The sequence below is a fragment of the Nicotiana attenuata genome, chromosome 10 (assembly GCF_001879085.1).
Source record: "Nicotiana attenuata strain UT chromosome 10, NIATTr2, whole genome shotgun sequence".
In the NCBI taxonomy this organism is placed as follows: Eukaryota; Viridiplantae; Streptophyta; class Magnoliopsida; order Solanales; family Solanaceae; genus Nicotiana; species Nicotiana attenuata.
In genome coordinates, this window is record NC_031998.1 from 29,314,765 (window position 1) to 29,324,946 (window position 10,182).

Here is a 10,182-nt window from a genome sequence, read left to right on the forward strand (position 1 = left end):
TGGGCGTTAGAGCTATCAGAGTTCTAACTTCTTAATGTCCTAGGTTACTCCCCTCTCCTCCCGTAGTCCACTATCCTCGGTTTCTTACTTTGCTTTCAATCTTGACTTGGTTTCCCTCAACCCTTCAGACGAAATGCCAACTCACTTTTATATTAATCATATTAATTGGGCAATTTGCGTTAATAAGAACATTACTCATAGTCACAGTACCTGACACCTCATCTGGTGTAGCCTCTGGGTCCTGATGACCTACCAAAGCATACATGCGGTTCTAACTACAGTCGGAGCTAGATGCTCCACCCCTGCCTCTACCTCTACCAGCTGATGCCTGAGGGCCTCGCTCTAGAGGGCGTACTAAAGAAGAGGAGACTGATATAGATCTAGTGGGCTGAACCATCCTGCCTCCGTCCTTCATAGGACAATCCCTCATGTAATGACTAGGGTCTCCATAGGTATAGCATACATTAGATCCCTGACGACATTGTCCAGAATGAGATCTACCGCATTGACTGCAACGCGGAGGAGGCGCCCTCATATATGCTGAATCTCTCCGATTCTAAAAACCCAAAATTCTAGAGCCCTGACCTAATTTAGAATAGACAGATCCCCCATAATGCAGCCTCTACAACTGTCGGACACTATCAACAGGATATGGTGGCATAGGATCGCCCGAAAAATCCTCAGGTTATCTAGCAGACCTAGCCTTCTTATGCTGACCCTTATCACGATTCTCGTATTGCTGCCATTTTCGATCCTCCAAATTCTGAGCATAAGCCTTGATGCAGGAAATATCCATACTATCGAGCAGAGCAGCCGTGAAACACTCATTAATCAGGTGCGGCCCAAGTCCTACCACTAACCGATGCACTCGGTCACTCATCTCAGCCACAATCGAGGAGGCATACCTCGCCAAGGAATCCAACTAGAGACTATACTCCCGCACACTCATATTCCCTTGTTTAAGAGCCAAGAACCTGTCTACCCTTGCCTGACGAATCTCTGTCAGCAAGTAATGATGCAAGAAAGCCCTTGAGAACTCTTCCCATACCGTTGAAGGTGCATTTGTCCCTCTAGACAATTCCCAAGTTTCATACCACTGAACCTCAACATCCCACAATCGGTAAGAGGCCAATTCTACTAACTCAGTGTCTGATGCATGCATCACTCTCAAAGTCCTCTACATCCTATCAATAAAGTTTTGCGGGTCCTCATCCTTGTTGGATCCAGTAAACACTGGAGGGTCCAGGCTTATGAAGTCTCGAACTCTCACGCTAATAACCCTGTCAACTTAATCAACACTTGTTCCTACATGGCGCTGAGTCTGAGCGGCTACCAATCTAGTCAACAACCGTACTGCATTCCGCATATCCATATCCTCATCATGAGAAAAAGGTGGAGGTATTGGGTTCCTCTTCATCTCCTCGGGTGCTGGCAAAATCGGAGAACTATGCGAGGGTGTCACACTTCCCCTCGGGGCCTCACTCTGGCCCTCACTAGACATCGGTGCTCTACTCATGCCCTCATCTGCCACTACTTTACCCTTCTGACTAGTTGTAGCTTTCCTGGTCACAGGCATCACTGTATATATAAAACAAGTCAAAGGTCAAGGGCTTTATTCCCTACGACTCTGCACTATTGCACGATCTAATATCAAGAAGGAAGGATAACCGGTCCCTAAATGCCCTGTAGTTTCCTGTTTATACAACATGGTGCATAACACATTTATTAACAAGACTCTACTAGACACGGCTTGCAGACAACCCTAGGACAGATCTGCTCTAATACCAAGTTTGTCACGACCCAAATCGGAGGGCCACGACTGGCACCTAGTGCCTACTCAACCGAGCGCCACGTACCTTATCCTTCTTTACTATAAGACTCGTCAAGGGCCATGATAGGCCACATCTATATATATAAGTAACAATATTAGAACTTAACTCACATAACTATTTCAAAAAGATTTATATAGATACATAAGGGCCGATAAGGCCGTTGACATGTCATACCTAAAACTATACACAGGACACTATCTGTAAAACCTCTAAGAAAACATAAACATAATATATAAGTCGGGACAAGGTTCCTGACATCCTTATAATATGAAATAACATATATAGAACGTAACTCAGCAACACTCCAGGAAAAAGTGGAGCTCACCAACCAAAAGCTGATATCTGGAGGCAACCTATAGTGGAGGGTCCTCACCTCGCCTATCTACACCTGCGTGGCATGAAGCACAGCGCCCCAGAAAAAGGGACGTCAGTACGAAGAATGTACCGAGTATGTAAGGAAGAAATGAAACGTAATAATAAGATACTATATCGGGGAGGGATAGGAGTCAACTTATAACCTCTAACTTGCCGCTGAGGGCCATAACATATAGAATAAGACACATCTCGTATATATAAATAAAACTACAATGTAATAGTTCTGATTATATCATTCTCGTGACGTCAACTGCCCAACTGATCAGTAGTAACTGCCTGACCGGCCGTAGCACGGTGGTAAATGCATGACTGCTCGACCGATCGTAGCTCAGTGGTAAATGTGTAACTGCTCAACCAGCTGTAGCTCGATGGTAAATGCATGACTGCTCGACCGGCCGTAGCTCGGTGGTAAATGATGATGCATATAATTCCCTTATGAACATTAACATCTTTATTGAATACCTTAATAGAGAGTTAGGAACATACTTAGGCATGCTTTGAATATCATGTTACAGGAATGAACAACGTAGACCTTCTTAGTTACTAAGAGTAGAACCATTTATGAAATAACATAACGTTTACGTATCGTTACTTAGATCATGTCAAAAGGAAAGAAGGGATAGCGTTAACATGCCTAAGCCAATTCTCTTGACAATCCCCCTAAAACTCGTCTTTTGTGATAAAACACGTAACGTTGGATTGAAGTATGGAAAAATCCGTATGATATTCTTGAGAAAGATTGTACCGTACTCTCTTAGAATCGCAAAATCCCGTTGCTATTATGCTAAGAAGTCTCGTATGAATTTTGTTGAAGCCTCCTTTCCTTACATTGTAGAGATATCAATATCTCCCTGAGTGATTTAGAGAGGTTTTTAAGTCTTGGTAGGTGTGGGCCCTACTTAGGATGATGACTTGGCCGCTAACTTTCTCTAAAGGTGCCACCTTGTTTCATGAGTTTAAGAGTCACTAATTGGGATAGTTTGCTGCCACGTTTTTGGGGGGGGGGGGGGGGGTTAAGCTTATCCAAAAATTATATTTAATTAGCTAATCTCCTACCAAAAATCATTAATTAACCAATTACCCACATAATTAAGAATTATCTCAAATTATTTAAAATACTAATCATTTTTAACACACTTTATATACTTTACTATCATGGTCATGTGGTACCTTGTATGGCACTAGTCCATAAATACCGGGTATTATAGCTCGGATCGTATTCTATCCCAAATTGATATCCTTTAACGAAACTCATTTTCTTTGATTCGTTTACCCTTTAACCTTCACGGCACTTACTTATTGCCTGTTATAAATAGCATAAATGCTTATAACCTCAAAAATAATCTCATTCCCGAGTCTACGTCGATTAACTTATGATGAAACTTTAACGTACGAAAACGCAAAATGTGACACCGGAGCACCCACAAGGTGACACACTAGGCCGAATGAAACTCTTATCAAGCAACTCTTGCAATTGCTCTTTTAAATCCTTCAACTCCGTTGGGGCCATACGATATGGCAGAATAGAAATGGGCTGAGGGTCCGGCAACAAGTCAATACCAAAATCAATATCCCTATTGGGTGGTATGCCCGGAAGATCTGCGGCAAATATATCTGGATTGTCTCTCACTATCAGAACTGACTCAACGGTAAGAGTATCAACACTGACATCCCTCACAAAGTCTAGATATGCATCACACCCCTTGCCAACCATCTGATGTGCCTTAAGAAAGGACACAACCCTTCTAGGAACATAATCCAAATTATCCCTCCACTCCAACCGCGGTAAACCTGTGTAAGGCCCCGTAAAAATTTCCACTCAAAACCCGAAAGCTCGTAGTGCCAAGTTAGGTATATGTGTTAGAGATTTGTAAAAAGCTCGCCGCGGTTCGGACCCTTTGGATTGATCTGTACATTAAAAAGTTAAGGGATAATATTTTCTAGAAAAGTGCATTTCTGCGGTCCACTATGCGATTGCAGAATAGCTATGCAGACCGCATAGTCACCACAGAGTCAGGCAGTGTAATGGTTAATTTGAGGTCAACTATGCGGCCAATTATGCGATTGCATAATCACTATGCGGGCGCATATTCATCGCATAATCCCCTTAGAATTTTGTAAGGGGCAGTTCTGCGGTGCATTATGCAACCGTAGAACAGGTATGCGGACCGCATTTCGGTCGCATACCCAGACAGTGTGTTCAGGTTTTGGGACCATTTTTGCGGTCCATTTTGCGGGCCGCATGTCAGGAATGCGATCGCAGATTGTACCGGGGCTCCTATTTTCTAACTTTTAAAACCCGACCCCATCCCATTAAAAACACCCATTAGACCACTTTTATGTGATTTTTACTGCAAATAGAGTGAGAGAGGGAGCTCTAGAAGAGAAACTAACTCTCAATCCTTGCCCCAAATCCTTGAAGATTGTCAAGCGAAATTACTAGGTTTTCACCCTAAGAGGTAAGAACTTGTACCCTCATCTATAATTTCAAAATTTCTATTAAAATAAGTGATAGCAAGTGGGTTCATGGGTATAAGGGCTGATAATCTTGCATGCCTAAAAGATAATGGGGTATGGGGAGGTTCTGAACCAAAAAGATAGCAATTGTGGTTTAGGATGATGAAAAATCTCTCACAAAAGGGTCCTAAAATAACTGTGCACACTTAGTGCTTGATAATTTACTTAAATGAGCTAGAATCTTATTCATGCCTCTAATTCTTGGTTCAACTCGTAATTTTCATAAAATAGATCGAAGTTGCTAGGAAATTCTGGAATTTATTAAAAGGATTTAAGGAAAGCTCCATTGAGGTATGTATGGCTAAAATCCCATCCTTTTAGAAATTGAGCTTCCATGGTGCCCTTGCAAATGTTGTAAGTTCGAAATTTTATTGATGTAGTACTTGTTATGTTAAATGAATTGATGTTGTGAAGATGTATGTAGGAGGTGCTTCTTCATGTGCTTAATGTGTTATTATTTGCAAATTGAGGATGTGTGGAGAACATGATCTATGTGCTAAATACCTAAATGTCAAGTCAAGGTTACATTGGGACTAATATGCCGAACTAGATGAGTTCCTCTCTACGCTTATAACTTAAATTGCTTTTGTATGTGCCTATGATCTTAAATGGCAAGGTAAATGTTGAAAACAGGAACAATGTAAAACGTGAGTTAGGGAATGTGGTAATTGTGGCCCCAAGCGCCGATGAACTAATATATGTGAAACCAAAGATTGAAGTGAGATGATTAACGGAGAAATGGTAACATCTCGGGGAGATGGCTTAGCCGATCGGGCCGTGATCGGACACCATGTTATACACACATGGTGGTAATGTATTGATAATTGAAACTGGAAAGTGAGAATGAAACAATGGTAACGTCTCGGGGAGACGGCTTAGCCGATCGGGCCGTGATCGGACTCCGCTCAAGGAAGCGGTGGTAATGTGGATAATGATGCAACAGTATGGAATGCTCCAATCTAAAATTTCAAAAACTATGTGAAAACTATGTGAACCTCTTATATTGTTGACGTGGCGCTTATTTGAAGCTTTGTTGTCCTTATGATTTCTTTTTACTCTTGTATGGTTGTTCTTTCTAACGGGATGGTGTTTAGTTATGCATACTAGTACTATTCCATGGTACTAATGCCCCTTTTGCCGGGGGCGCTACATTTTTAAATGAATGTAGGTGGCTCCATAGCGGTTAGTGCCGATCGCGCGTAGCGGAGCATCCTCATCTCAAAGTCTTGGTGAGCCCCTTTCTCCTTCAAGGGGTTATGTTGTACACCTTTTGTTATAGATATCTACTTCTGAGGTATAGCCGTGGCCTTGTTGCCGGTGTTGTTATTATTGTCTTTTGTATCCTTAGAGGCTCTGTAGACGTTTGTGTGGGTTATGTACGGGTGTTGGATGGGTCTGTGAACTATGTTGGAAATATAAACTCTTGCTTTCTTCTAAACTATAACTGTATGAAATCTTGGAAACCTAACTACGGTTTAAGGTTGTGTTATAAAATGAACTATCAATGTTGAATGTACAACCCCTCTTATTGTCTAATTAAACGGAAACTGGATTCCTTAATCACATTGAGTTGGGTAGAAAGTGTTTGATAAGGCTTGCTCAGTTGGGTCCACTCGATTGAGCGCCGGTCGCGCCTCCCGAGGTTGGGGCGTGACAACCTGGCATAACCAACGTTACCGTCTTGGCGTGACAATCAAGAATAGCATGATAGGGTGAAAACTAGTTCATGCCCAAAATAACATCAAAGTCTACCATACTGAGCAACAATAGATCAACTATGTTCTCAAAACCACCAATAACAAATAAACACGACCGATACACAGGGTCAAGAACAATAGAATCTCCCACAGGCATGGACACATAAACAAGAGAACTCAAAGAATCACGAGATATACCCAAGTACGGAGCAAAGTAAGATTATACATATGACTAAGTGGAGCCTGGATCAAATAGAACTGATGCATCTCTATGACAAATCGGAATAATACTTGTGATAATTGCGTCTGATGCAACCGCCTCCGTCCTACCCGAGAAAGCATAACATCTGGCGTGGCCTCCCCCTCTAGGGTGACCCCTACACACCTAACCTCCACCCCTAGTTGGTTGTGCAGGTGGAGTGGCAACTGGAGCAGTAACCACGGCCTGAAAAGTCTGAGGACCCTATGGAATACGTGGAGCCTAAGTGGTCGGCGGAGGTGCACCCCTCCTGAGTTTGGGGCAGCCCCACACCATATGACGAGTATCACCACACTCAAAACAAGCTCTCGAAGTACGTGGCTACTAAAACTGGCTCGGGCCTGGTCGGCTAAAGTGACCGCTGAAAGCACCCATGCAGGAGGTGCACTAGATAGTGGCGGTGCATAATGGGCAACCTGAGACCTAGGAGTAGCCGGAGTACCACTAGAGGTTGGAAGTGCTGAATGAACTGGACGGCTCACATAGCCTTTACCATGACGGCAGCAACTAGGGCACGGGCACCACTATATCCGCCAGAATCACGAGGCCTCTTGGTCTTCCTCTCCCAGCCACGCATACCCTCCAATATCCGTGCGATCTCTACCACCTGCTGATATGGAGTATCTGTCTCCAACTCTCGAGCCATGCTGAATCTAATACCATATTTGAGACCCACGATAAATCGATGGACTCACTCTCTCACTATGGAAACCAAAGCAGGTACATGTCTGGACAACTCACTGAACCTGACAGCATACTCTGACATGATCATAGCACCCTGGCGCAACTGCTCAAACTCCAAGCGCCATGTATCGCGAAGGCTCTGGGGAACAATCTCTCAAGAACATCTCTAAAAACTGAGCCCATAAGATTGAAGCTGCCTCGGCTGGGCTACCCTCCTCATGAGCCCGCCACCACTGGTTGGTCCCGACAGCTGGAAAGTAGTGAAAGCAACCCCGCTCGTCTCCATTATACCTATGGTACGGAGAATACGGTGGCACTTCTTCAGAAAAACCTATGCATCCTTTGTAGCTAGGCCATTGAAAGTAGGAGGGTGGTACTTCTTGCACCTCTGGAGTCTGAGTTGCTCCTCCTCAGATGTTGTTGCCCTAACCTCGGGCTGAACTGGGACAATCGGTTGCGCTGGTATAACCTCTGGGACCTGGTCAACATGGACCCTTTGCTCTGGGGTACAGGTCGTGGGAGTATGTGCTCCTCCCCAGCCTGAGATGTGGCTGGTGCAAGTGGAGTCAACCCCGCTTGAGCTAGAGTACCAAACATATTCAAGAACTAGGCAAGGGTCTCCTGAAGTGCAGGGGTAGAAACAGGCGCCTCAGGTGCCTGCCCCCCAACTGGAGCTACTGGTGGATCCTCCGTCGTAGCTCGGGCAGGTGATATGGCTGCACCACGTGCTCCTTGATAACTCTGATTTTAACACGTTTTATGCCCGTACTTGCCTGTGCTTTATGTACGAATTGTCATAAAATAGACCCAGAATGCTTACATAGTGCGCTTGATTACAGGTTTGAGTGACAAGATGACAAAAGTCAAAATCTCGAAATGGAGTGAAACCTGCTCAAGTGTCAAAAATCATTAAAGTGGGGACAAGAGGACCTAGCGCGGACCGCACTATTTTGCTGCGCGGTCGCGCTAGGAGATTCAAAGAATATACATTTCAAGGGTAACCATGCGCGGTCCGCGCTCCTTTCTACGCGGTCAGCGCTTGTGGAGATTTAGAGGCTTGAAAATTCAAGGCAAAGTCCCACGCGGCCGCATTCCATTTGTGTGCGGTCCGTGTGGGTGAGATTCAGAGAGGTGTCAAATTGCCAAATTCCTTCCACGCGGTCGCACTTCATTGTTGTGCGGTCCGCGCCCATTAGCCTGCGCGGCCGCGCTACCTTTTTGCGCGGTCCGCGTCCCGAGCTTTAGAAGTGAGTGATCGAGGACCAAGACCCCTACGTGGTCCGCGCCAGCCCCGCAGGGGTATTTTTGTCCAATTTTTCTAGCCTAGTATAAATAGAATATTTTATTTTTAGGTTAAGCATTAGATATCAGATAGCAGCTGCACTCGCGAGACTCAAGTTTTAGCCTATTTTGGGCATTTTCATCTTGTTTTATCGTGGATTCTTGTAGATTAACATTCTAGTTAATTAATATGTTGATTTTATCTACTACTTCTTCAATTTCTGTTGCTATTATGTCTAGCTAAACCCATTAGCTAGGGTTGTGGCTCAACCCTAGTGTGGGTAATTAATGGGTGTGATTGTTTAATGCTTGAATGATGTTGGGTGTTTGCTATTTGGGTTGATTTTATGATTTAACTAGGATTTGGTGGTTGCAAACGCTAAGTCTAGCTTAGTGGGTCTTGACTCTTCTTGAGAAAGAGTGTCTATGACTCCAAAATTAACCCAACAAGGAATTGGGATGGACCCATGAGAATGGTAGTCCCAATTAACGGGTTAAACCTCGAGAGAGTAATTACCCAACTTGAACCCTAAGTTGCTTGGGCTTGTTGGCCTACCCAATTAGTCACGAGAGAGTCAATTGGGCAAAATCACTCTTTCTACCGAGAGGTGTGAGAGTGAGTGCAATCGTGCAACGGTTATAGCATAAGCCCCATAATCATCATTCTTGTATTAGGAATCTCTACCCGTTAGTTGACCACCTAGGTAAATGCCACGACCCTAGTGTCTTTCTCTATCTTCCATACAACCTAGAATTAATATCTTAGCATAATTTAGTTATAATTAGTAGTTGTTAAATTGTAGTTGATAATCATAAAAACCCAAAAATGATAGAAGATCAATTAGAAGCAAACACGCATTTCTAGGCTAAGCAAATATCCAACTCCCTTTCTAGCTCCCTGTGGAAATTGACCCCGATACCACTATTGGGTAAAAGTATTAGCGCCCACTCTTCCTAAGGTTGAGTCCGCTGCGATCACTTTTTGGCGCCGTTGCCGGGGAGCTTACGGTGTTGACTATTTGTGTAGCTAGTTTTGTGTTTTGCTTCTCTTTCCTTCTTTTTACTAACTTTATTTGTGTTGATCCATCAGGTACACATGGCTCTAAACGGAAATGACCCTCTTGGCAATGCCTTGGCGGGGGAGGAGGTTGAAGATGTTGAGCAAGATGAGCTTTCGGTACCTCAAGTACCACGGAGAGGTAGAAATGCCAATGCTAATCCAAATGACCAAATCCCAGACCCTCCTCCGCCACCGCCAAGAGTGGCCCCAAGAGTTCTTCCAAACCAGGGTTATGCAAGTGCCATCATTCCTCCTTGAATCCGAGCGGGGAACTTTCAAATCACAAATGTCATGTTGACCTTACTCGAGCAAAGGGGATATTTTACGGGCGCCTCCGACCAAAATGCATACAAGCAGTTGAAGGGGTTCGTAGATACTTGATGGGGCAGCAAACAAACAAACGTGTCAGAGGATGCGTTGCGATTGAGGCTTTTCCCGTTTTCTCTTCGGGGCAAAGCGTTGGACTGGTTTGAAAGG

The 10,182-nt window shown here is 44.1% G+C and overlaps 1 protein-coding gene across 1 annotated transcript; it reads right to left on the reverse strand.

The window, feature by feature from the left end:
• Positions 272–880, reverse strand: LOC109233674. The gene is made up of 2 exons (XM_019399545.1): positions 704–880; positions 272–556 (listed from the first exon to the last, which is right to left on the reverse strand). The coding sequence occupies exons 1-2, from the start codon at positions 878–880 to the stop codon at positions 272–274; spliced, it is 462 nt and encodes a 153-aa protein (XP_019255090.1).

Excerpts from the sequence above, each read along its gene's own strand:
- LOC109233674 (XM_019399545.1), bottom strand. The coding sequence starts at position 880 with ATGAGTGACCGAGTGCATCGGTTAGTGGTAGGACTTGGGCCGCACCTG. Across the intron at positions 557-703 it reads ATAAGGGTCAGCATAAGAAG|AATCGGAGAGATTCAGCATA; the intron begins GCTAGGTCTGCT and ends TTGGGTTTTTAG.